The sequence below is a fragment of the Paramormyrops kingsleyae genome, chromosome 17 (assembly GCF_048594095.1).
Source record: "Paramormyrops kingsleyae isolate MSU_618 chromosome 17, PKINGS_0.4, whole genome shotgun sequence".
Classification (NCBI taxonomy): domain Eukaryota; kingdom Metazoa; phylum Chordata; class Actinopteri; order Osteoglossiformes; family Mormyridae; genus Paramormyrops; species Paramormyrops kingsleyae.
Window position 1 is genome coordinate 11,377,089 of NC_132813.1, and position 27,350 is coordinate 11,404,438.

Sequence of the window (27,350 nt, forward strand, 5' to 3'; positions counted from 1 at the left end):
GATGGCAACAAATAAGAAAAATAAGACAAATCTTTCATATACATACATACAGAGGTGATTAATATGAGCACAAACTAAAACACAAGTAGTAAGGGGGTAATTAACCTTAATCCCACTTCAAAGGGTATGTCTGAATACATAAGTTCTGATTGGATAGCTCATTATGTACCAGGAATGTGCAAATATCAGAATTTGTTAAATGTGTCCCATTCTATTTATGAACTGGAATCTGAACTGAATTTGCCACACTCCGCAGAATGCTGAATTAGAATTTGAATGACAGTAGGAATAATTTAATTCAATTCAGTTCAAAGAAATTCAATGCAACCACACAACGCAGAACTATCTATAAAACAAATAACTATAAAAGAAATGAACTTTATAGATAGTAGATGCATATATTGACCTTGTATATTTATGAGTGAGCCAAATGTACTTTACATTTGCATGATTGTAAGAGAAATTATGTGTGAAACTATATAAATATTACACTATATACCTGGTACCAAGAAGGATTTTGATGGAAAATTTATTATGGAAAAAAAAACATGACAAGTATCAGATAATCACTTTTATTCAGATACTTTTTTTTGTTTGTTACAAAAAAAAAAACACTGTCAAAGACTGAAGAAAAGACAGACTAACATTTTGTCCAGGTCTTGCTTGATGTTACTAGTATGCCATCTAGTGATTGTATTGTATACTGCAACCAGCATGTGTACAGAACAGGTAATGCACCTATTTTATACATATAGAAATGGAATTTCAAGGCACAAAAGACCAAAGTTTGTTTGTTTATGCCTTAAAAGCTCCATAATCTCTGGAAAAAAGCTCATGCAGAGGACACAAGCATAGTACATATACAAGGGAGCAAATTAGTGAAGTCACGAAAATCACGTTTCTCATAGTAACTTTTGAGTTCCCTTAATTTTACATTTTTAACAGTGGACCCAAGCATTACTCGCGAATTTGCACATTTGAGGGGATCTTCCTCCCCCCTAACCCTCGCTAACGTGACTGTAGTTTCATATCTTCATGTTTCAGGAGTACATGGTTAATTGCAACCACTGAAAAGGAAGAAACAATAAAGATCCATTAAACATCGTGTAATATAAAACTGCGCCCTTAGTTTGAGGTTGAATTAACTTAATTGAACCAAGTGAATGAGCCACATGAAACTTAATCCAATATGGAGACACACACACACACACAGGTTTGTAATTATATCTTTGTGGGGACACAATGGACAAAACTCTAACCCAACATGACAACCTTTTCCCCTACCCTATCCTAACCTTAACCATAAGTAACCAAACAAAATACAAGACTTCTGCCATTTGTAGTTTTTTGATTGCATTCACAGATCTTTGTGGGGACCTGTCAAATGGCCCCACAACGTGAAAGTAACTGGTTTTTATCACATTGTGGGGGACATTTGGTAATATAAACAGAATGGAACACCTGAATTGAATGATTAAAAGGTGTGTCCCAGTACTTCTGTCCATACAGTGTATGTGTGTGTGTATTTTTTTTTACCTCCTGAATGTTGACATTGACAGTTCCATTGTTGTCCTTGTCAAGGGTCTTGAATGCACCTGAAAGTTTATACAAAAAACTGAATAAATGTTGCCAGTTTGAAGGAAATAGTTGAAGTTCTTCAGAGGATAAATCCGTACTTACGGCACATGGCGTCCAGCCTGACCAGGCAGCCAATGTAATTATCAAAGTCCATACTCCCATTTTCGTCAGAATACCGGCGAGCGATCATCTGGAACAGCTGATCGTTGAGAGGGAAGCCTATTTGCGAGGGTCAGAAAAAATTTAAGATTGTGCATTTACATATAACACCGGTATACAGTGATTTTGGTGCCAATGATGTCTGAATGGTTTTATATTAAGTTTATGGTGTTGATTAAAAATATGACTTTGGTTTTGCCAGATTGGTTCTAGTTTGAGATATTTAATAGTTAATTAACACAACATGTTTGAAAAGCATTCAGAATTGGAAGAATATTTATTTTTAAGTCAAACTGGCAACAATGGGCTCTAAAGCCATTGACTCACATATCAGGGGAGAGAAGCACAAGCGTTTTGTCGACAGTCAGGCAACAACAGACGCCATTCAGTTGTTTGCCAGTCCTGCAAGTACAACCGCTAGATAGGCCTACACCCACTTTGGTAGTGTCTCCGGATCCCACGACAAGCAATGCCTTCAGTACATTCTCCTCAACCGACACACTGAAAGCAGAAGTGCTATGGGCTTTGCAAACGGTTAGCCGACATCACTCCTATACATCCAATGATGACATTCACACTGTGGTGAGCAATTTGCTGGAACACAGTAATTGTAGGAAGTTGTGGCCTACATACCCTTCACAACTCATTCAAGGTTTTGAAGTGTGGATGGTGGAGAAAGTGCTCAAAGCACTACATTTTCTTTTCCACTCTGCACCAGCCAGAAGGGAGGACTTCACAGCTGCAAGATCATCCTCAAGATTCCCTCTACTTTTCTGTGGCCACTGGGGGCTCGAAAATTTGCCAGCTACCGAACGAGCATTGGAAGTCTGGCCCTCTATTGTGAAATATGTGGACTTGGTGAAGTCAAAAAAGGTGAAAAACCCAAGGACATCTTCTTTTGACTGCATTTGTGAAGCCTGAATGGATACCCTTCTTCTGGCCAAACTACATTTTTTCATGGCCCTATCACGAGTATTTCAACCATTTCTGGCTAAATACCAGACAGGTGTTCCCATGATGCCTTTCCTATGAAAGGACTTGGCAGATTTGATCTGGGTAAATATTCACCACCACAGTAACAACAGCAATAAATGAACATGCAATCACGCACATGTGAACTTAACTCTAATTTTATTTTCAGACTGTCCTTCAACGCTTCATCACTCATTTTATTACCTAAGACACTGTTAAAAAGAGTCAAAAGACAACAAATGCAATAGCTTTTTGTCTATCACACACAAGTCACATTCGGGGAATGCATTATTTTCATGAATGTCCATTATCTCAAAAACTAGAACCAATTCAGGAAAAGTAATGGGATTTTTTAATTCAGCACCCTCAAAATACCCTAAATCCATTCAAAAAAACCTTGGCACCTGACACAAAGGGACACAAAACAAGTGATTGCCTTAGAAATTAAGAATTAGTACTGCAATTTTTTACTGAAAATAACTGAAATATTTCAATTTAGACTTCAAGTTAGAGCTGCTACCCACTTAAACTTGATTTAAAAAAAAAAATTGCCATCTCAATTATGCACGCAGCATTATGACTGAAGTGGATGAAGGTCCAATAGAGAGAGAGGGAAATCTTCAGTTGTGTGGGAGCACTTCACATTAATTAATGAATGACAAAGCATTGGAGAACATGTATTGCAACAGCATGACTGCAACAGAACAACATCATACAGGAAGACATTCACAGACTTACCCAATATTAAAGGTTAGCAACATATACCTATAAGCTATAAACTTCCATTTAGCCACTTGTTAGCCTCTGTTCTCGAGTAGCCTAGCCCAGTGTTTCCCAACCTAGTCCTCGGGGAACCCCAGAAAGTCCACGTTTTTGCTTCCTTTCAGCTCCCAGCACACCTGTACCAGGTATTGGGTGTTCCTGATTGGCTGGGAGCTAGGAGGGAGCAAAAACGCAGACTGTACCGGGTTCCCCGAAGACCGATACAATGACAATAAGCAATCCCAAAATTTAAACGTTTAAAGAGAAAGCAATGGAGAAAAAATACACACACACACACACACACACACACAATATAATGTTCTCTTGGACATGGACATAGACCTTAACCATTAACAATAATTCAAGCAGTATGTCTGAAATCACAGAGCCTTACCATGAATATTCACATAGATAAAGAGACATAGAAAGATGTCAGTGTGGTTTTCTGTACTCACCTGCAGCTCTGAAAGCTTTGGGCAACTCATTTCCTTCAATGGTACCTGAACGGTCTGCATCATACGTCTTGTATATACCCTGAGGAGAAATTCAAACCAACATATTCATACATTTTACACACACACACACCTTCCAATCTAAATGGGGACTGTCCATTCATTTCTATGGGAAAAACCCTAATCCCAAATCAACACCCTTAACCTCTATACCCATCCGTAACCTTAACCATAAGTAACCAACCCAAATACAAGACTTTTGACATTTTTACTTTTTTGATTGCAGTCACAGACTTTTATAAAACTGAGGTTATCTAAATGGGGACCTCAAAAGATGTCCCCAAAAGTAGGGAAATTTCAGGTTTTAGTACACTTTGGGGACAATTTGGTCCTCAAATGTGATCTATGCAACCACACACACACACACACACACACACAGGGGAAACATTAAGTGCAGGTGTGAAGTACACTACTACGACAGTTCGTGTCGGGCTCCTAGAAGCAGGACTGAAGTTCCATAAAGCAAGGAAGACTTTCATTAATGAGAAGAGAAGCAGGCTGCAGTTTGCAAAAAAAAAATAAAAAATTATATTTTATATATATATATATATATATATTATATATATAAAATATTCAAACCATATGATGTTGGTATACAAATAAAGTTTATAGTAAAGAATAAAACCCTCATCAATACCTGCCACCTCTTGATGTTGTTCCATAAATACTTGAACTCATGGAATCCCAACTTGCCACTGCTGTCACCCTGGTTGTTGGAGTGAATGGAAAATTTGCACACAATTGAAAAATTTAATCTACTACTTTAATTACTAAAATAATGTAAATATTGTAGTACTTGTTTTACTGTCGTGCACATATTTTAGTCATCCAAAACTATCCATTGTTCAGTCTATGCTGCTTTTTTTAAAGTATGTGTTCCATAACACTAATTAATTGAATATTTTAATATGATATTAATCATTTTGGCACAAGACAACAGCTTTGTGTCTGTCCACTGTCACTTATCGCATTATCACAGTAACAAATTAAAATCCTACTCAAAGTTACATTAAAGTTATTTAAAAAAAGACAGATCCTACTCATATAGATACTGCATTCTTAAAAAAAAAAACAACTTGCTTCTCACAGGATAACAAATAGAAGAGGTGCGGAACTGCAAGGAGTAATTTGACAACTGATAGTGTGCCTAGGTAATAGAGTTTGTCAAAAAATAAAGCATGAAATAAATTCTTTTGTATTTGTTGATTCATCAAAGTTGCTTTTGATCTTTTCATAATTCTGTGGTTTGGCTGTTTGTGATCTTCTGTACATGGTCAAAATATAAATAAATTGAATTTATACTTAGGAAATTTACCTGTGGCTTATTTTTTTAAATTTGTCATTAGCAGCCTAATCACAGCTTTGGTAATGCTCTGGCAATAACCAATAGCCATTATGCTCTGCCGATAACCAATAAACTATCATTTATCACTTTCATCTTCTGGAAGGATACATCCATGACTGCCACCATGCTCCGGCAAGATTCAAGGCTGAAGCCGTCAGTTTTCAGGTCGGAATCTGAAACACAGAAAAACCCCCCAATCCTGGTTACTAAAACTAATGGAAGAGAGAGACCACAGGAAGGCAAACACTGCTTAAAAGCAGACAACAAAAAAGCAAAATCAAATTCTCATGCAAAAAAATAGCATGAAAAAGAAGCGTAATTAATAAAATACAGAAGGGGATATAGAAAATGGATGGATGGTTGGATAGTTAATTAAATCAATATATAAACCCAAAATAAAATGGATAGAATGATGCAGGGTGAAAGGTTCACTATTTTCTGCACAGTACATCCATGATTTAAGCAGGAAAAGCTGTAAAATAACATTAAAGTGACTGAACTACCATTGTACTTCCAATTTTATTATCCACAGGCTTGACAAGGGAAATCAATAAAAGATGCATTAAAGATGCATTAATGCAACATGTATTAGAATACAAAGACACATACAATGGGCATGTATATGTGCTAATATAGCTTACGTTTGCCGACGATTTTGTTGAGTATCCCCATCAGTTCATTAGGGCTCACCTCCATGTCCTGGGGACAAAGAAAAATATATTAATGAACAGATCATCATTGATATGACGGTGAACTGGAAAGAGGAGTAGAAGACTATTGTTCCTAGTAGATTCAGTTTTAAATATAAAATGAAATGTAAAGTTAGGACCCTTACATTATGGTTTTTGGTGAAACATGATGTAAGCTCACTTTCAAAAATAAAACACCAATGCAAAAAACATACTGACATACTTAACATTTTTGGAGGCCATAGCTAAACAAAAATCAGTATAGACATCTCATAATGTAACTAACCCCATATATATTTAGTAATGCCAATTTCTCTAGGAAACCTGCACAACATACAAACTCATACACACACAGGAAAAGGGGGCAGAATTTAAAGCCCAAAATCTGGAGATGTGAGGCAACAAAGGTACCCAGTGAATCACCATGCAGCCCAACACTGTTCATCATTACTGAAACAAGGATAACGTTACTTCAGTGGCGTAGCCAGGAATTTAACAGGGCGTGCGAACCATGTGTATCCAGCCTTTCAACTAAATGGCTATGCCACTGCATTACTTACAGGTATATAATTAAAAAAATTAACCAAATTATCTGCTTCATTATAGGTAGACAGTAAAGGTAACGCCTACAACAAAGTGCATCAATACACAGTAAAGAACAAAGCTCTCCACCACAAATCATTCACAGGCACATAAATATTTTGGGTGTGTCTCAGTAAAAGGGTGAATTCAGGTTCTGTAATGACAGGAATGAGGAAACAGGAATCTGTCTTGCTTTCTATCAAAGAATGGGCAAGTTTTGAAAAGCTTAAGATGCCACACACATTTTATTGACATGCTGAATGTATAGATTAAATTTTAGTGGGCCTGCCTTATCTTTTAAACTGACACTGTCCTTAGGACTACCTAAAAGGGAGTCTAAAGAAAGGAACCCATACAAAACCAGAATACCAGCTAACGGCATGTATGCGAGTTACTTCCAGTTGTAGCACTCAATTGTTACATAGTGAAACCTCAGAAGAATGCCTCTTTATTTCATTTAAGGAAACATGTGTTACAAACCCAGAAGCACTGATACAACTTGATATTTCTCAGTTAGTACATTCTAAAATTACAAACAGAATGATTACACATTCTAATTGACGCGTCATGCCCCGATCGTGCCGATCCTCCCGTGTGCCATGCCCCCTCATGTGACCCCTTGTGGAATCCCTGTGTTCCAAGCTGTTTCAATTCCCGTTGATTACTGTGGTGTATTTAAGTCCATGTCAGAGTCTGTTTCCGGAGTCCGGTCATTGAGTGTTTCGTACCCGGAATAAATCCCATTCTTACCCCGACCCATTGGACTCCTGCTCCCGTTTCTCTGCCCTGCGTACCGGAGTCGTGACATGATGCTATCCCCAGATATGGAGGTATCAGAATGTCAGGATCATAAAGAAGACATTACATTTACAGGTGGTACACACCTCCCCAGCCAGCTGCTCGAAGACCCTGCGGAACTGCTTCTCTTCGGCGCTCTCATTCAGCGCAGCATGTGTCTGATGCATTTGGGCTGGAGGCTAATGCACAGAGACACATCTATTACCCACAGCCCTACATATCTACATTACCGTAATACAAAGAATAAAACATGCATGATATAGAAGATATAGGTAATCCTCTAATACAGGCAAGTCACTCATAACACATTAAACAATCACACTTCTGAAAGCAAAATCACTTCATTATTCACTCCAAAATAAATATAAAAATGTGCTTTCCCCCCTTCAGTTAAACACTATTGCTGAACTGGGTTAACAACATTGTATACAAGATCTACGTACACATTACTTTATGAAGAAACAACAAAATTAATGCACCAATGGTGATCCTGTATAGTTACTACACGGCATATATAGCTATATAGTTATTTATGTCCCATGACCCAGGCATACTATGTACAATATACATGTAATAAAGAAAACAAAATATTCTCTCAACTTACAGGTTCTGAAGGTATAAACTGGCTGGAATCGATGTTACTGTCAATGAAAGGTCACGTGTGTCATTCAATTCACAGCAATTAAACTACTGTGAATTGTAGAGTTAATACAATTAAATCATGAGTTTCCATAGTTTTCAGTCTTTATATACACCTGTTTGCTATGCGTTCATTTTTTACTTGTAATTTTAAATAATCAGTCAGCTTTTTAAAGTCTGTGCATATATTCATGTTAGACTAAATTGTATCAGAGGATGTTTGAAATACTCACCTTATAGCGTAGTCGATAAGACCACCAACCATTTTTTTTAATAAAAATGACATCTTGAGATTTATTTGGAGGGTTGCTTGGAAAAGGAAAACATGACACTTTAGTAACTGCGAAAGCCTTATTATTCGTTCTGCATATGTAAGACATGCGCCTTTAATAATTAATTGATGAATATGTGACAGAATGTTCAGGAAATTACTTCAAAATATGTCGACATATAACGCATCTGTAAAAACTCGTTTTAGTCACGATTACATTGCAATAAGGGCATGAAACTTTTAATACTGAATCATTAACTGTAACTTAAGATAATTAAATAGAACCTCAAAAGTAATTATATCAGTACCTCATAAGAAAACAACGAATCGTCATACGATGTAATGCAATGGCATATTCTGTAGTACAAAACGTCATTTACATTTATCTACACAGGAAGTGCGCTCCGAGTCGTAACTGCAGACAAAAGTGATCGATCTAAAGCAAATACAACTAAATTTCACGCTTAATTAGGTTAAACTCAGTCCAAAATCTAAAGACCGTATCTTTCTGAAAACTTTTAGCAAGTTAATTGCGTATATAGAACAGGCCAAACTGCACCACAATTCAGTAATCCTAAAATACAAGTAGCATGCCTCTGATGAAATAATAGCCATAATTAACCAATACTAACAAATTTATACTGCAATTTAAAAAACGCTCATTTTACGAGTACAGCTCACCCAAAACGTACGTTTATTATGCACTACAACATGCTGTAACTAAAATCTACTCTACAGCGCAATATTTTTAACCGACGAAAAAGGTTAGTCTAACAAAACGGCGTAAAAGAAATTGTAATAAAAATAAGATTTTATTAAAACCATACCTTAAAAGGAAAACGCTGCCGAATCCACCGACTGCTCCAGTGGGTGTAAAAAACCTGTTCAGTCAGAGCAGCGAGACGTTCTTCTTTCAGTCAGAAACGCCCTTACAACCAAACACACCCAGACAGCACCTGACTGGAGGGGAAACACGTCTTTGGGTCCTAAAGCCAACTGCAATGAAAGGCTTATTGGGTAAAATACAGGAGTTCAAAGGACATAGCGCAGGGGTCTCCAACTCTGGTCCTGGAGAGCTACAGTACTATCCAGTAGGTTTTCTGTCCCACTTGGCTTCTGATGAGCCACACCTGTTCCTGGTATATACTGTACCTGTCAGGTAAGATAGAAAACCTACTGGATAGTAGCTCTCCAGGACCAGAGTTGGAGACCGCTGGCGTAGCAAATTGTCATGTTTGGAGCAGTTTTGAGCTAGACCACAGGTGTCAGACTCCAGTCCTGGGGGGCCGGAGCCCTGCACATTTTTGGGTTTCCCCTTGTTTAACACACCTGATTCAACTTCTTGTGCTAATTACCACATAGCTGTTGAGCTGAATCGTTTGTGGTGGAACAGGGAAACAACTAAGCTACACAGGGCTCCGGCCCCCCAGGACTGCAGTTTGACACCCCTGAGCCAGACTCGCACCTAATGTCAGAGGCACAGGACAGGCAACGGCCTGGGGGCCCCGAGCTGGGAAGGACAGGGAGGACACTCTGAGCTAGGACAAGAATTGTAAATTACCATTTCAATTAAAAGGACCTGATTTCAGCACTGAGTTCTTGCTGTGTGCTGATTGGTCAGTCTCCTTTAATCATGCACGTGTCACTACTGCTAATGTGAAACAGCTGGATGAGTCTTTCTGTCAAGGAAACAAACCAGTCAAAGCACAGGAAGAACTGAACTATTTAGCGGAGCACAGGAGCCTTTCAATTTGAAAGTAGTTTGTAAAACCCGAAGTAGCTCAAAGTGTCCTCCCTGACATGGATTATCTGGTCACCCTACCTGAGTGCGGCCGACCGTGGGGCCCCACGGGGATTAATAAAGTGTTCATTATAGTCCACTGCAAGAAATCTGTTTTATTTGTGTATTCCGTTTTACACAAAAAGTGAAAATAAAAGTCTTGTGTTCCTTTAATTCTCTTTGTTGATATTATAGATTTACACTTCACAGTAAAATAAATGTAATACATTTACCATGCCGGGAGAGGGTGAGTAGGAGAGCCCCATGCAGGTTTCACCTAGGGCCCCCAGTGCCCCTAGAATCGCCTCTGCATATACATACAGTAAAATGAACCTCAGTGACAAGTACTGCTGAATTGCAATCATAATGTTATATGGAAGTTCCTACTATTACAAAAACTGTGCACTAGTGTAAGGTCCTAGGGGCTTGCAGGACTACGATAGTCAGACTTCCGTGACAGCAAGTGTTTGAGGATGTGGGGGTACAAATGGGTCCATTTCAGTTTAATGACGAACAATTGTCCCAGTGACATGACTACTTGTTTTATTCATCTCCTAAAAACGTTGATTTTGTTATTTGGTCTTAGACAAATCATGCAAACTCCTAAGCCTTTTCAAAGCCGTCTGGAAATTTCTACGTAAGCTGCCACATAGGTGTAGAGGCCGTATTGTGCACACAACTGACCTGTCAATGCTCATGCAAGAAAACTCACGGCAAATCTATGTTATTCCATTATAAACCTGAAATTAGCTACATCAAACTAGTTGGGGCAGTGTGCAAACCATACAGGACCATTTACAATGTAGCCTAATAAAACTGTTGCATGCATGTAAATGCGTGTGCAGACTTGTCTCGAATTGGAAAATCTCACTCCAGCCAGCTGACTAAAGTTGGCAGCCCTGACACAAGTGCCTGAAAGGGAAGTTCTGTGTAATACGTAATGCTGGGAGACTTTTTTATGGACCTCCTTCAGATATCTGACAACTCGTCGGATTTATACTTCCTTACATGATCGAATTTATGCAAAACAGATGTATGAAACTGCGGCATCACTATGCTGGTGCTCTAAGCGTGTATCTGCACGCACCCCACCTCTCCCGCAAACTGACAGCAGCTCTTATATCAGCTCCCGACAGCCGCCAGGGAAGCGACAAGTCCGAAAATCTGTTGCTCCGTGGCGGCGTAATTATTAGCCAGCACGTTTCCCCACTGTAACCCCGCCCCGCCCACAAGGCACATTAACCGGCCGCAAGTCTTGCATTCTGGAAGGCGCTAAATCAGGGCCAATAGTTTTGTTCATTTGAAAAAAAGATTTGAAACTTAAACTTTAAGTTTTGATGTTGAACTATAAGTGTTTGAAAGTCTTTTTCGATTTAAATATAATTTTGATTCAGTTCCTTTATAACACTTATTTTTAGTTTGGATGCATTGTTGTTAAACGTCAAGACTTGTACTTTCAGTTTCAAATCTTTTTTCCAAATTAACAAAACTGTTGGTCCTGATTTAACAACATACCTCACCCTTTTGGCAAATTATACTGATGGGACCACAAATCCCCCCACCCTTGCCCATTCCGTTCTAGCTTAGGCCAGTGTCTATGAAATCAGAATGCCTGCGATGTCTGTACTTGGTTGCGGTTTGTTTCGACAGAGCACTACAACACCACCATTACAACTATCCTGCTTAAGTTAAATTACATACATGATTAGCTATGAACCATAAAGTAACGAATTCATACACCAACCCAAACTAACCAGTCTGAAATTTGGACAGTGTATTGTCTGTAACAACATGTCGTGTTTCTTAGTATTTCTACTACTGAATCACGCTGATTTTATTACACAGCATAATATGAATTGAATAGATCTGTGCCTCACCACTAAGGGCTTTGCTAGTGTTTGATTTGTAAGTCAATGTACATTTACATTACTGTGTTTGATCATTAACAGTCATGAAGGACAACAAATGGTGCCCATTTCTACACTATCCTACAAAGTACCGTTTTCCTTTCATGTTTTCAGCCATACTGAGAGGGTGGCTTGCAAAGGTTGATACTTTTTTAGCTCACTTCTTGTTTCACTAGCAACCACAACTCCTACTGCAATCTGTGAAGAACACAAGGGATAAATCTACCCTTTAACTTAAGCTATAAACATGTTTCTGATGCACATGAATTATGCTTAGAGTGACATGTTTAAACTCCGCACTAGTTTTATTTATTTAGCTGATCCTTTTTTTGTTAACAAATGACCTTAACAATTTTAAGTAGCTCCTCACAGCCTTGCAAAACTGTCATTTTAACTAGCTGAGCAGGTATGACGAGTATTCATTCCCAATAGTTCATGTCTAACTCTACCTCCCTCAATTCAGATGCTAGTCAAGTGATTTGTACTCCCTGGACAGCTCTGCCCATATAATCTGTCACTAGATTTCAACTAGTGAATTCTAGTTATTATGTAAAACACTGGAGAAACAGTGTCTCTGAGGATCCTCATTTCAGATGACAGCTTCTCCAAAAATGAGGAGTTACAGATATTGAAGAACAGAAATTTAGCTGTGGCAGGTAACATACAAGATAAACTAATGAAAAGAGGATGAGAGACGTGTCACACCCTGCCCATGTGACCCTCCTGTCTCCTCCCTAGTGTGGCCCTAATGAGCCACACCTGTTACTTGTTTGTCTTGCCTCCCATTCCTGCCCTCCTGTTACTCACTCCAGCTGTCTCTTGCTCAGCTCCCTCCTCAGTCTTGTATATAAGTCCTTCCCAGTGCTGGGATCCCCAGTCCTGTCATTGCCATCAGACCAGTGTGTTGTTTGGGCCTTCCCTTGTTCCTGTCCTCCTGTTTTTGGATCTGTTGTGATCCCGTTTGTTTCTCGCATTAGTCCTCAGTTCAATAAAACCCCTTTTTGTTTTATTAACATGCCTGCTCCTGAGCCCTTCATCCCTCACCTTCTGACACATAACCATTCTCTGAGATCATCGTAATTAAAGTAATCTGCATGAGTCTTCTCAAACAGAATAGTTTTGGCCTCTGTTGCTTCCCAAGACAGACAAGGTCACCCCTCCATCATTACATTGGCATAATACTGAATAAAGTAATCCCACAAAGGAAATTCTCACTCTGAAATGAGCAGGGTTTTAACAGGAAGGCACACCATACAATAAACCCCCTCTGTAAACAATATCAAAATATACAATCAGTAACCAATTTATGAAGTAGTGATGTGGGTTGGACAAAGTAAAACTGAAACACCTGCTTTTAGACCACAATAATTTATTAGTGTGGCGTAGAGCCTCCTTTTGCAGCCAAAACAGCATCAGTTCAGTGGACAGAGGGATTTTGAGCCGTTCCTCTTGCAGATCAGTGGCCAGGTCACTACATGATGCTGGTGGAGCAAAACGTTTCCTGACTCACTCCTCTAAAACGCCCCACAGTGGCTCAATAATCAGATCTGGTGAATGTGCAGGCCATGGGAGATGTTCAACTTCACTTTCATGCTTATCAAACCACTCTGTCACCAGTCTTGCTGTGTGTATTTGCGCATTATCATCCTGATATGCGGCAACACCTTCAGGGTACAATGTTTAAACCATTAGGTGAACACGGTCCTCCAGAATGGTTTGGTAGGCCTTGAGACTGACGCACCCATCTAGAACAGGTAGTGGACCTAGGGAATGCTATGATATTGCAACCCAAATCATCACCGATCCAGCCCTGTGCTGCACTCTGGGTACACAGCAGTCTGGGTAGTAAACCTCTTTGGGTCTTCTCCATGCCAGGTCCTATAGGGGCTCCTAGATATGGGAAAGATAGTGAAGGTGGATTCATCCTGTTTTACATTGACCACGGGCAAAAGATTTATGCTGCTGGCACCATTGAAATCAACATTTGGCACTGGCATGGGTGACCAAAGGTTTGGCCATAGCAGCCTGACTATGAATATTGACACTGTGGAGCTTCGAGGTGCACATTTATTCTGCAGTGAGTTGGGCAGCTGTGGTTTTATGTTTTTTGGATACAGTCTGGGTTAGAACCCGGACATCCATTTCAGACAGCTTCCTCTTGTCTCCACAGTTGCTCCTGTTGGACATGGTCCATCCTTTCTGGTGGTATGCCAACATGACCCTGGAATCCACCTCCAAGTAGTAGAGAAAACAGAGCGATGTGACAGAGGGAATTTATTTATGAATAGCAGAGAAGATGGATTTGATAAACTTATTTAGAAGGAACAAAAACAAATCTGGCTTTGTCTACATAGGAATGAAAAAAAAAACACCTAAACACCTTGGTGTACAGAGACAGAAGGTCCTATAAGATGTGCTAGATGTGCACTTAGGCATTAGACCAAAGTTGTGCTGGAACCTGATAAAACATCCCAGAATTTACAGCAGATTGAAAGGATAATATCGAGATTGAATACAGTCAACTGACAACCAAAATAGGAATATTCCCAGATGAGTCAAGTTTTGACCTGTAGAAGAGGGGGAAGATTACATTAAGAAAAACGTGGCGGCATGGTGGTGCAGTGGCTGGCAATGTTGCCTCTCACTTCTAAGACTGAATTTCGAGTCTCTGTCCTGAGTCCATGTGTGTGGAGTTTGCATGTTCTCCCCGTGTCATCAGGGGATTTTCTCCAAGATTTCAGGTTACTCCCCACAGTCCAAAAACAGGCTAAGGTGATTTGGAGTTACTAAATTGCTGATGGGTGTGAATGTTGTGCCTGTGTATCCTGTGATGCGTTGTCACCCAATCTTTGGTTATTCTCTGCCTTATGCTTGTAATTTTTTGATTGGACAAGCAGGTGGGGGAAATGGATGGATGGGATTCCTAAAATAATCAGAATCAATCCAAAGAATCCAAACACGAACTCAAGTCTTCTTAGTGCCGTAAAGAACAATAAAATGTCATAAATTGAAGCTTTATTCAAGATGTAAAGAAGAAACACTACAGTATTATGTTGTGGGACAAAGGAGTGTGGGTGGATATGGTCGGGTCTCTTTCCCATCACCATTTAAAGCTCATGCACACATTCCCATTAAATAGGCAAAACGGGCAGGTGCTCAGGCTCCCCCCGCTCCCCCCACATTTTTGGGGTTCATCATGAATGTTCAAAGTACTTAAATCAGGGGTGGGCAATCTTATCCGCAAAGGGCCGGTGTGTATGCAGGTTTTTGGGATAACCTGTAGGTCAGCTGTTCAATCCCAGGTGTGAGAACTCCTCAGCCAACCAGTCCTCTAATTAGCAATCTAATTATGGAGTTACATTGAAAACCCACATACACAGCGGCCCTTTGCGGATAAGATTGGCCACCCCTGACTTAAATGAAAAACCAACGTGATGAGAAAAAATACTCGAAAACAACAGCTCCTGGTGAGACACAAATCAATTTTTAAGTCAGCAGGCCTATTATTTCTCTAAGCCTATTTCTTGCATTGAGAAATTTGAATGTTTGAATGATAAATTTATGCTTCATGAACCAGATGAGACTGGAATAAGGGCTTACAGATTCAAAATCAGCTGGCAGGCTTCTCAAAACCATTCAGTTCTACAGAGCTTGATCATGTGCGATTACTGAAAAACTGAGAATGAAACTGATAAACTATGCCCCTCTAGTTAGGATCAGTGACTTGCCCAGACATCTCCACAGTCAGGTGCTCGAACAGGGAGGTGGGGCCAACCGATGCCTTTTCCCTGCCGTGGAGGGTATCCCTCTCCATATGTTTGCGCAATTCGTGATTCTAAAAAGGGCACTTGAACCATCAAGGTGGGAGGTGCAGTTATTTATTAAACGTTCTTTTCAGCAAGTGCGTGTCGTCTCTTTCTTATGAGTCAGATTTACATTCAATGTTTTTTTTTTTAGCAGTAATATCCCGTTTCCAGGTTAACACAATACGTAGTTCACATTGCGTAACATACATATTCACATTTTCTTCTAGGTCTATTTTACAGCTTCTGTATATATAAAGTACAAAAACATCTAACAGATCTAATAATTATTCACGCATGTAACTTCAAATATCTCATTGACCATTTTCATACAAACTCATAAAGCATAAATAGTTTTACAACTATAGCTGGTGGGAGAAAATGTGGGAACTGAGCTAACCAGTATGACATAGGTCATACAACACAGTACAGGTACATGCGCAAGTAGGAGAACGCGTGTGCCGAGTTAATTAGCCCTTCTAACAAAATTCATGTGTCACTGTTAACTATAGCTGCTTTAGCAAAATAATTAACTAATATCTTGTCATGTCTTTATCCTGTTTTAAATGTGTTTTACACATGACTTTCCTGAAATATAGGAGAGAAATGATGACGCAGTCAACAGCGTGTCCACGCTTCCGCGTTCCCTGCAGTTACAAGAAAATGCAAAACGAACGAAGAGACAATCGCTACGTGACTCTGCCCCCTGCTGGTCTGGAGCAAGAATGACAAGTCGATTCCGTAACGGAAAAACTTTTGAAGTACAGTACAGTACACAGATTTTCTCATGTCCTGTGGGCACATATTTCCCCCAAATAGCAACAATCCATTGTATTCTAAAGAAAAGACAATAATCACAAAAAATATATATAATATGTAAAAACTCAAATGTGACACCTTTGTGGACATCACACACTCCCCAGCAAATTCTGTTTTCTTGTTTTAGTCTTTAACAAGCAACAGGAACTAGTAGTATGTATGGTGTAATGCATGTATGTAAATGAGGAATAAAAGGTGGAGTATGGATTTAGTGGAGATGGCCTCTTGGATTGATTTGCACAATTCTCTGGACAGCTGCCATTTTTGTTGCTGGTCGTTTATTTATTTTATTTATCCTTTATTTTACCAGGAAGGTTCCACTGAGATACAATATCTCTTCTTCCAGGAAGTCCTGGCCAATATGGCAGCAAATAAGAAAAATAAGACAAATCTTTCATATAGACACACATACAGAGATGATTAATATGAACACAAACTAAAACACAAGTAGTAAGGGGGTAATTAACCTTAATCCCACTTCAAAGGGTGTGTCTGAATACATAAGAGTTCTGATTGATTAGCTCATTATGTACAGGGGTTGTGCAGTGTGTCCAATTCCAATCATGAACTGGAATCTGAATTGAACAGGCACCACCCCACAGGATGCTGAATTGGAATTTGAATTGGAATGACAGGAAGAATTAAATTAAATTCAGTTCAAAGAAATTCAATGCAATCACACAACACATAAATGTTATTTAATCTATCAAACATAAATAACTATAAAAGAAATGTACTTTCCAAATAGTAGATGCATATATTGACCTCGTATGAGTGAGTCAAATGTTATATTTGCATGATTGTAAAATAAAATTATGTGTAAAACTTTTAGCTTATAGGCACAACTATGCAGCATATCCAGCCATCCATTTCTCTCCCCTTTTGTCCTAAGCAGGGTTGCGGGGGGTCTGGAGCCTATTATGGAAGCTATGGGTGCAAGGCAGGGAATAACCCAGGATGGGGGGCTATGTAGTGGAGTGCTTCAGAAATTTAATGCCAAGAGGGATTTTTATTTTAACGATTCAACACCTGTACTGTTAATACCAAATGTTTCATTATTATGAAAAAAAAGACATAAATGTCAAGTGATAATCATTCTTTTATTGAGATTTTTTTTAATAATGCACCGTCACAAAGAAACAGACTGAAGAAAAGAAAGACTAACATTTTGTCCAGGTTCTTGCTTGGCATGTTACTAGTATGCCATCTAGTGATTGTATTGTATACTGCAACCAGAGTTTGCACATAATAGGTAATGCACCTATGCTCTGTTTATACATATCACAGAAATGGAATTTCAAGGCACAAAAGACCAAAGTTTTAATTAGTTTATGCCTTAAAAGCTCTGTAATCTCTATGAAAAAGCTCATGCAGAGGACACAAGCATAGTACATATACAAGGGAGCAAATTAGTGAAGTCTAGGAAACAAAGAAGAAGTACAATCGCCCCCCCCCCCCACATTCGTGAATTTGACATTAGCAGATTCCGTGATTTGCGAGTTTGCCGTGAGCAATTAAATGGGAATGTTTTTGGACAACGTGTAAGCCAAAAATATAGGAATGTTAAAAATGATTTGGATCACATAAAATCATATAAAATACAGATATTAGTAATGCATAATATGTCTTAGCGTAAGTGAATACTTTAATAGTAAAAGTTATGTTTGGTAAAAAAAAAAATAATATCTTGGCTTGGACACGCCCTCCATTGTTGTCTCAGCAATCAGCCTCATTTATGTTCTAGCTCTCTCTCTCTGTGACCGTGGAAAATCACGTTTCTCATAGTAACTTTTCAGTTCCGTTAATTTTACATTTTTAATAACGTAATCAAGTATTACTCGCGAATTTGCACATTTGAGGGGATCTTCCTCCCCCCTAACCCTCGCTATCATGACTGTAAGGGGTGACTGTAGTTTCATATCTTCATGTTTCAGGAGTACATGGTTAATTGCAACCACTGAAAAGGAAGAAACAATAAAGATCCATTAAACATCGTGTAATATAAAACTGCGCCCTTAGTTTCAGGTTGAATTAACTTAATAGAACCAAGTGAATGAGCCACATGACACTTAATCCAATATGGACACAGACACCGACACACACACACACACAGGTTTGTAATTATATCTTTGTGGGGACACAATGGGCAAAACTCTAACCCAACATGACACCCTTAACCCCTACCCAGCCCTAACCTTAACCATAAATAACCAAACAAAATACAAGACTTCTGCCATTTGTAGATTTCTGCCATTTGTATTTTATCTAACAATCGGTAAGTCCCTGATAGTCGAATATGCACATGTGAACCGCATTATCATGATATGCCCTGTCATTTTCCTATATGCACTGGCGTGAATATAAGACAGTGTTTTTTTCCGAAAAAAATACATCTAGAAAGCTTGGGTTGTCTTATTTTCGAGGGCTAGGATTTAAATGTCATTATACAACATGAGATGGCATAAATTGTCTGCAACCCTAAAGGATGTGGCATATTATTATGCACTATGCGCCTTAGCACTCGGTTACCCTGCTGTTTTACTTTACATGGTCAGCCACTTTGTGGCTGATTTTCTGCTGTTCCTAAAAGCTTCGATTTTGCAATAATACCACTTACAACTGACCATGGAATACCTAGTACGGGAGAAATTTCGTGAACTGACTTACTGCCTATGACAGCAACATGCTTGAATTCACTGAGAACTCCAGAACGACCCATTCCTTCACAAATGTTTGTAAACCTGACTGCATGATTAGGTGCTTGATTTTATACAGCTGTGGCAATGGGTCAGAACGAAAGACCTGAATTCAATGATTAAGATGTGTATCCCAGTACGTCTGTCAATACAGAGTGTGTGTGTGTGTGTATTTTTTTTACCTCCTGAATGTTGACATTAATAGTTCCATTGTTGTCCTTGTCAAGGGTCTTGAATGCACCTGAAAGTTTATACAAAAAACTGAATAAATGTTGCCAGTTTGAAAGAAATAGTTGAAGTTCTTCAGAGGATAAATCCGTACTTACGGCACATGGCGTCCAGCCTGACCAGGCAGCCAATGTAATTATCAAAGTCCATGTTCCCATTTTCGTCAGAATACCGGCGAACGATCATCTGGAACAGCTGATCGTTGAGAGGGAAGCCTGTTTGTGAGGGTCAGAAAAATGTTAAGATTTTACATGAATATTATTCACATATAATTCACATGAACAGGCCCCAACCAAACTACCCCCCCCCCCACAACCTCACCCAGGATAACTGGTTAGAAGATTGATGTATTACGGTAAAAGGACTGAAATGTACTATTGATCCTATGGGTAATTTCGCCTTTTTGACAATTTGAGTACTACTGTTTAAATGACCTTCATAAAGTTGGTATTACTGGATATAGGTGGCTTCTCTTTCCTGGTTAGAGCCGGTTCAGTTTCAGACCTTCTTAACTAGAAAAATGAACTATACAGATTTATTTGAAATAAATCAAAATTTAAAATTAGAGTGAGATTAGACCCAATACAATTGATGTTATTTCAGGGCTTAAAAATTAGTATTGGAATTTGTTTATATATTCTTCCCAATTTCCAAATTTACATACAATTACATTTCGATTAGTGGGCTAAGTCTCTGTGCCTCTAATCAGATGGTCACCAGTTCAAACCCGGTCTCAGCAGAATAGTCACATGACCACAGGCTCTTCAGCAGGACCCTTAACCCCAAGTAGTTGCAGCAGTTGGCTGCCCTTCACTGCGATCCCCTACAGTCCTTTACATATTTGCATGTTCTATGCATTTTCTATATTTGCATGCTCTTATAATTCCAAAAGGGTTATCATGACTTGCAAATAATTATACTGAATAGCTAAACAAATTAATACAATTTAATTAATGAAAACCAATCTAATAACCTGTTTTGCAATATGAATGACTGCCTAGTACGTTTCAATTTTAAAGGGCTGAATTAGTATAACTGATACAAAACTGTTTTTGAAGTTAGGACAAAAAGGCACATGCAACTTGCTTCCTCATGACAATTCTATAAACGAGTTCAAGTTACAGTTTTAACCATTCAGCCTGACTGACCCCAAAGAGTCACACAGCTAATCAAGGTGACCACTGTGGTATTCTGTACTCACCTGCAGCTCTGAAAGCTTTGGGCAACTCATCGGCACCAATGACACCTGAATGGTCTGCATCATACGTCTTGTAAACCCCCTAAGGAGAAATTCGGCATGAGAAATGGAGTTCCCAGTCTCCTTTGATCTGAACTGGTGTAAACATTTGCAGAAAAGAGGAATAAAACCCTCATCAATACCTGCCACCTCTTGATGTTGTTCCATAAATACTTGAACTCATGGAATCCCAACTTCCCAGTGCTGTCACCCTGGTTGTTGGAGTGAATGGAAAACTTGCACACAATTGAAAGATTTGTTCTACTGCTATTATTACTAAAATGTTGTAAATGTTGTAGTATATTTTTTATTGTCATGCACATATTTTAGTCATCCATAACTATCCATTGTTCAGTCTATGCTGCTTTTTTAAACTATGTATTCAATATCATTAATTAGGGTGAATATTTTAATATGATAATATGTTATTAATCGTTTAGGCACAAAATAACAGCTTTGTTTCTGTCCACTGTCACTTATCGCATTATCACAGTAACAAATTACAAGTCCCTATAAATAACTTAAATAATATAACTTTGAGTAGGATTTTATTTAAAAAAGACAGAAAAGAAAACACGACTTGCTTCTCACAGGATAACATAAATAGCGGAACTGCAAGGAGTAATTTGACAACTGATAGTGTGCCTAGGTAATACAGTTTGTCAAAAAATAAAACATGAAATAAATTAATTTCTTTCGTATTTGTCGATTCATCGAAGTTGGCTTGGCTATTTGTGATCTTCTGTAAATGGTCAAAATATATATGAAAAATTTAATTTACACTTAGGAAATTTACTGTCATTAGCAGCCAAGTCACAGCTTTGCTAATGCTCTGCTGATAACCAATAACCATTATGCTCTGCTGATAACCAACAACCAATACGCTCTGCTGATAACCAACAGCCAATATGCTCTGCTGATAACCAATAACCATTATGCTCTGCTGATAACCAACAACCAATACGCTCTGCTGATAACCAACAGCCAATATGCTCTGCTGATAACCAATAACCATTATGCTCTGCTGATAACCAACAATCAATACGCTCTGCTGATAACCAATAACCAATATGCTCTGCTGATAATCAATAACCAATACGCTCTGCTGATAACCAACAGCCAATATGCTCTGCTGATAACCAATAGCCAATATGCTCTGCTGATAACCAACAACCAATACGCTCTGCCGATAACCAATAACCATTATGCTCTGCTGATAACTAATAACCAATATGCTCTGCTGATAACCAATAACCATTATGCTCTGCTGATAACCAATAGCCAATATGCTCTGCTGATAACCAATAAACTATCACTTTCATCTTCTGGAAGGATACATCCATGACCGCCACCATGCCCCGGCAAGATTCAAGGCTGAAGCCGTCAGTTTTCAGGTCGGAATCTGAAACACAGAAAACCCCCCCATCCTGGTTACTAAAACTAATGGAAGAGAGACCACAGGAAGGCAAACACTGCTTAAAAGCAGACGACAAAAAAGCAAAATCAAATTCTCATGCAAAAAAATAGCATGAAAAAGAAGCGTAATTAATAAAATACAGAAGCGAGTATAGAAAATGGATGGATGGATGGTTGGCATGATTTAAGCAGGAAAAGCTGTAAAATAACATTAAAGTGACTGAACTACCATTGTACTTCCAATTTTATTATCCACAGACTTGACAATGGAAGTCAATAAAATGCATTAAAGATGCGTTAATGCAACATGTATTAGAATACAAAGACACATACAATGGGCATGTATATGTGCTAATACAGCTTACGCTTGCCGATGATTTTGTTGAGTATCCCCATCAGTTCATTAGGGCTCACCTCCATGTCCTGGGGACAAAGAAAAATATATTAATGAACAGATCATCATTGATATGATGGTGAACTGGAAAGAGGAGTAGAAGACTATTGTTCCTAGTAGATTCAGTTTTAAATACAAAATGAAAATGTAAAGTTAGGATCCTTAAATTATGGTTTTTGGTGAAACATTATGTAAGCTCACTTTCAAAAATAAAACACCAATGCAAAAAACATACTGGGTATGAATTATGAAATTAATATTTTTGGAGGTGTATGGAATCCACTTGCAGAGTCTCCGCAGTTTCAGCAAAATGGTGGTTTATTGAACAGTAAAAATAATATAATGTAATACAGTGTAGACATACACCAGGTATTGAAAGGCAGCTCAAATACAAATTAAGGGCAGTTCTTCACCCCCCTTTATACCCCAAAAGACCCTCCCCGCCAAGGTGCTGTGTGTAGGGGTTGTGAGTGAATTCACATACTGTATAAAGAGTGACCCCCCTGGACTTTGAGGAGCCTGGGGCAGGGATGGGGCAGGACAGGGTGGAGACTTTCTGATCATTGTAATTCAATCATCTTCCTCATCACCCTAGTGGTGCCGACTGGAACCCCCATTCTCTCCCTGGCTTCCCCTTTGATCATTCCCCCCTGGTCATTAATAGCTAACACTGTCTGTATTCACACGATCAACCAAGAACATTGGAACATCATTACTACTTTTCCTTACAGAGGCCATAGCTAAACAAAAATCAGTATAGACATCTCATAATGTAACTAACCCCATATACTGTATATTTAGTAATCCCAATTTGTCTAGGAAACCTGCACAACATACAAACTCATACACACACAGGCAGAATTTAAAGCCCTAAATCTGGAGATGTGAGGCAACAAAGGCACCCAGTGAATCACCATGCAGCCCAACACTGTTCATCATTGCTGAAACAAGTGTGAACTTATTTAATAACAAAAAATGCTAACCAAATCATCTGCTGATTCAATATACATAAACAGTGAGTAAAAAGCTTAAAATATAAAACACATCAGTACATAATAAAGAACAAAGTTCTCATCACTATTATTTAATGCAAAATTTTCCTACCCAGTTACAATATCAAAGAAGAACTGAAAAATCTAACACAAGAATAGTCATGACTCATTAAAGCATGACTCACAACCAAAAGGCCCCACCTCAACCTAAAAAAAAGTTTTGAAACTCTAAAGATACCAGACACATTTAAATGACACGCTGAATGCATATATTAAATTTTAGTGGGCTAGTTTTTTCTTTTATACTGACACTGTCCTTAGGACTACCTAAAAAGGGAGTCTAAAGAAAGGAACCCATACAAAACCAGAATGCCAGCTAACTGCATGTATGTGAGTTACTACCAGTTGTAGCACTCAATTGTTACACAGTCACATCCTAAAAGAGTGTGTCTTTAGTTCATTTACAGAAAAATATGTTTTACAAACGCAGAAACACTGCTACAAAGTATAATTTTATTGAAAACCTTTTTGTCATTTATTTCTACAGCTTATATGTTAATCACAACCACATACTATACTATTCACCCATAAGCAATTATCTCTCAATTAGTACGGTCAAAAATTACAAACACGGAATGTTTACACATTCATAATAATGTTAACCCAAGATATGGAGGTATCAAAAATTCTGGATAATAAATTAGAACCTATAAGAACATAAGAAATTTACAAACGAGAGGAGGCCATTCGGCCCATCAATGAGCTTAGATGTGACAAAAAAGTTTCATTTGGAGGAACAAGACATTACATTTACAGGTGGTACACACCTCCCCAGCCAGCTGCTCGAAGACCCTGCGGAACTGCTTCTCTTCGGCGCTCTCATTCAGCGCAGCATGTGTCTGATGCATTTGGGGTGGAGGCTAATGCACAGAGACACATCTATTACCCACAGCCCTACATATCTACATTACCGTAATACAAAGAATAAAACATGCATGACACAGAAAATTGCTTTGCAAGTCATCCTCTAACACAGGCAAGTCACTCATAACACATTAAACAATCACACTTCTGAAAGCAAGTTCACTTCATTATACACTCCAAAATAAATGTAAAAATGTGCTTTTCCCCCTCTTAGGTTAAACACTATTGCTGAAATGGACCATTAATAACATTTTATCCAAAAGCGTGCCTCCTTTCAAAATCATTTCTCAAACACAACACATCAATTTATTAGGAAACAGCAATATTAATGCACAGATGGTGACCCTGTATACTCACTACAAGAGAAAGATATCAATATAAGTATTTACTTGAAATGTAATAAAATGTATCGTTTTTCCATGAACCAAGGGTACTATGAACAATATATAATAAATTAATAAAAAGTAAATGTTGCTTTTTGCATTACACATGACAACGTGCATTCAATTCTGTTAAAATTCCACAATATAAAGAAAACAGCAAAAATATTCTCTCAACTTACAGGTTCTGAAGGAACAAACTGGCTGGGATCAATATTACTGTTGATGAAAGAGGTGACGTGAGTCATACAATTCAGTGCAATTAAACTACTGTAAACTGTACAGTTAATACAATTAAACTATGATGCTACATAGTTTTCTTAGTCTTTATGTACCTTAGTTTGCTATGCATTCAGTTTTCACTTATTTCAAATAATCACCCAAAATTTTTAAGTGTGTGCATATATTCATGTTAGACTAAATCGTGTCGTAGGATGTTTGAAATACTCACCTTACGGCGTAGTCGATAAGACCACTAACCATTTTTTTGAGTAAAAATGTCATCTTGAAATTTATTTGGAGGGTTGCTTAGAAAAGGAAAACATAACACTTCAGTAACTGCATGCTAAACGTATTAATTCTGTCTATGTAAGACGTATCCTTAATGATTACTTGAAAATATAAAATAAATGACTTTTTATTCACTATTTTTAGTCACAATTACACTTCAGTAAATCCATGATACTGCTAAAATGCTGTATCATTGGCAAAACACTTTAAAAAGTACATACTGATAAAGGGATTATATCAATACTTCAGAAATGCAGTCTTCAGAAAACGTTAACTCGCTAAACAAGTCATGGATCGAAATACAATGTAAAGCAATGACCTGTTCTGTAGCACAAAATTGTCTGCAAAGGAAGTGCGATCCGAGTCGTAAGTACAAAGACCGTACATTTGTGAAAACTTTTAGCAACTTAACTGCGTATACAGAACAGTTAAAACTGCACCACAAATCAGTAATCCTCATATACAAGTACCATATATCTGATGAAATAATATGGTCAGCGGTAACCAATAAAAACACATGTGATGTATATTTCAAATGAGAAATATGACTTATTTGCAGTTTAGTTTCATTCGGCCCATCACTGTACATCCCACGCAAAATCTCCATTAAGCCGTAGAACATAGTTTAATCCTCCCCGCCCCAAGTGCAGTAACCGACTAAAACGGTCAGCATAACAAAACTATATAAATGAAACTGTAAGTGGCAAATTTAAAGAGATTTGATTAATCATATACCTTAAACGAGAGAGACGATGCCGAACACACCGACTGTAAAAAACAGTTGCGTTAGACTAACAGCGCATTCTTGTTTATGCCAAAAACGCCCCTAGAGACGGACACACCCAGACAGCACCTAACCGGAGGGGAAACACGTCTTTGGGTCCTATTACAGACTGCAATTAGAGACCTCTGGTATAAAATACAAAAGTTAAAAGGTGTAAGTAAAACGTGAAGTAAGATGGTAATGGGCTTAGCGAAGTGCTGTGTTTGGGCCAGTTTTGAGCCAGAATCACACCTATTGCTGGAACGGACATTCCCTTAAGTGACAAGTACTGCTGAATCGCAACCATAATGCTGTGTGGGAGTTCTTACTATTACGAAAACTGTGCACTAGTGTAAGGTCCTAGGGGCTCCCAGGACTACGAAAGTCAGACTTCCGTCACAGTAAGTGTTTGAGGACGTGGGGGTACAAACGCGTACTTAATAACGCATTCGCCAACAGTTCTCCCATTAACATGGGGCTACTTGTTTCATTCGTCTTCTAACTACGTAGATTTTGTTATTCGATGAACGATGTACAACCCTGCACAGTAATTTCCAAGCCGTGTGCAAATTCCTACTAGCGCCTGATGCTACAATTGTACAAATAGCCCCCGCCTCCTCCCAGACATTCTGCGCATGTGCGAATTGTGGCGCGCTTGTGCGCAGAAGAGCTCCGTGTTTACGGTCCGCGTGTGAGGCTGTATTGCAGACACGTAAGAGATCCTGGCCCCCGAAAGTATATCATGTTGGGTCCCCAACCCAGACCAGTCCATACCTGTGCGACTGCTATGGAAACCACACAGCGACTCCGAAAACCAAAGCTTTAACAACTTTAATTATTTTTTATTAACTTTACCTTTGTGGCCTGGTAGCTCTTGAGAATATTTTACAATTAATGGCCTACATAAGAGATGGTGGGCTAGGAACACGTGTTTATTACTGTAAGATCAACTGATTTTATAGGTTTTACCGTTTCCATTTTCACCCCCGAACAGAACTCGCGAGGGGGAATTATTACGAGGGGTCGTAAAAATGTAGATATATATATTTAATATTTGAAAATTAATCAACCGTTTAGCAAAACCCTCAGAGTTGGGCGGCCCGATGGTTTAATGCCCACGGACCAGTACCGGGGATCCACCTCAGTTGCCCTACAGGGTTTGATCAATGTGGGGTTACTGAAAAATACTTAGCT

At 38.6% G+C, this 27,350-nt stretch overlaps 2 protein-coding genes across 3 annotated transcripts; both read right to left on the bottom strand.

Moving 5' to 3' along the window:
• Nucleotides 1-602: 602 nt before the first annotated feature.
• Nucleotides 603-9,301, bottom strand: LOC111844048 (calpain small subunit 1-like). Its single transcript, XM_023812141.2, has 11 exons — nucleotides 9,135-9,301; nucleotides 8,270-8,345; nucleotides 8,002-8,038; nucleotides 7,484-7,576; nucleotides 5,970-6,027; nucleotides 5,437-5,501; nucleotides 4,621-4,689; nucleotides 3,927-4,005; nucleotides 1,681-1,797; nucleotides 1,537-1,595; nucleotides 603-1,067 (listed from the first exon to the last, which is right to left on the bottom strand). Exons 2-11 carry the CDS (start codon nucleotides 8,320-8,322, stop codon nucleotides 1,041-1,043), a joined length of 657 nt encoding a protein of 218 aa, XP_023667909.2. The 5' UTR covers nucleotides 8,323-8,345; nucleotides 9,135-9,301; the 3' UTR covers nucleotides 603-1,040.
• An 8,396-nt stretch (nucleotides 9,302-17,697) lies between these two features.
• Nucleotides 17,698-26,283, bottom strand: LOC111844079 (calpain small subunit 1-like). Of its 2 annotated transcripts, none has more exons than XM_072700974.1 (11): nucleotides 26,129-26,283; nucleotides 25,335-25,410; nucleotides 25,066-25,102; nucleotides 24,407-24,499; nucleotides 22,559-22,616; nucleotides 22,115-22,179; nucleotides 20,921-20,989; nucleotides 20,742-20,820; nucleotides 19,639-19,755; nucleotides 19,495-19,553; nucleotides 17,698-18,573 (listed from the first exon to the last, which is right to left on the bottom strand). In XM_072700974.1, the coding sequence occupies exons 2-11, from the start codon at nucleotides 25,385-25,387 to the stop codon at nucleotides 18,547-18,549; spliced, it is 657 nt and encodes a 218-aa protein (XP_072557075.1). In that variant the 5' UTR covers nucleotides 25,388-25,410; nucleotides 26,129-26,283; the 3' UTR covers nucleotides 17,698-18,546. The 2 variants fall into 2 exon arrangements, with proteins under 2 accessions (XP_072557075.1, XP_072557076.1); XM_072700975.1 differs by lacking the exon at nucleotides 26,129-26,283 and adding an exon at nucleotides 25,713-25,734.
• Nucleotides 26,284-27,350: the final 1,067 nt, after the last annotated feature.

Bases quoted from the DNA above. Each gene is read 5' to 3' on its own strand.
- LOC111844048 (XM_023812141.2), bottom strand. From the start codon at position 8,322: ATGTCATTTTTATTAAAAAAAATGGTTGGTGGTCTTATCGACTACGCT. The intron at 8,039-8,269 runs GTGAGTATTTCA...TTTCATTGACAG, and splicing joins CTTATCGACTACGCTATAAG to TAACATCGATTCCAGCCAGT. The intron at 5,502-5,969 runs GTAAGCTATATT...TCTGTGTTTCAG, and splicing joins CAACAAAATCGTCGGCAAAC to ATTCCGACCTGAAAACTGAC.
- LOC111844079 (XM_072700974.1), bottom strand. From the start codon at position 25,387: ATGACATTTTTACTCAAAAAAATGGTTAGTGGTCTTATCGACTACGCC. The intron at 22,180-22,558 runs GTAAGCTGTATT...TCTGTGTTTCAG, and splicing joins CAACAAAATCATCGGCAAGC to ATTCCGACCTGAAAACTGAC. The intron at 20,990-22,114 runs GTATCCTTCCAG...TCCAACAACCAG, and splicing joins GCATGGTGGCGGTCATGGAT to GGTGACAGCACTGGGAAGTT.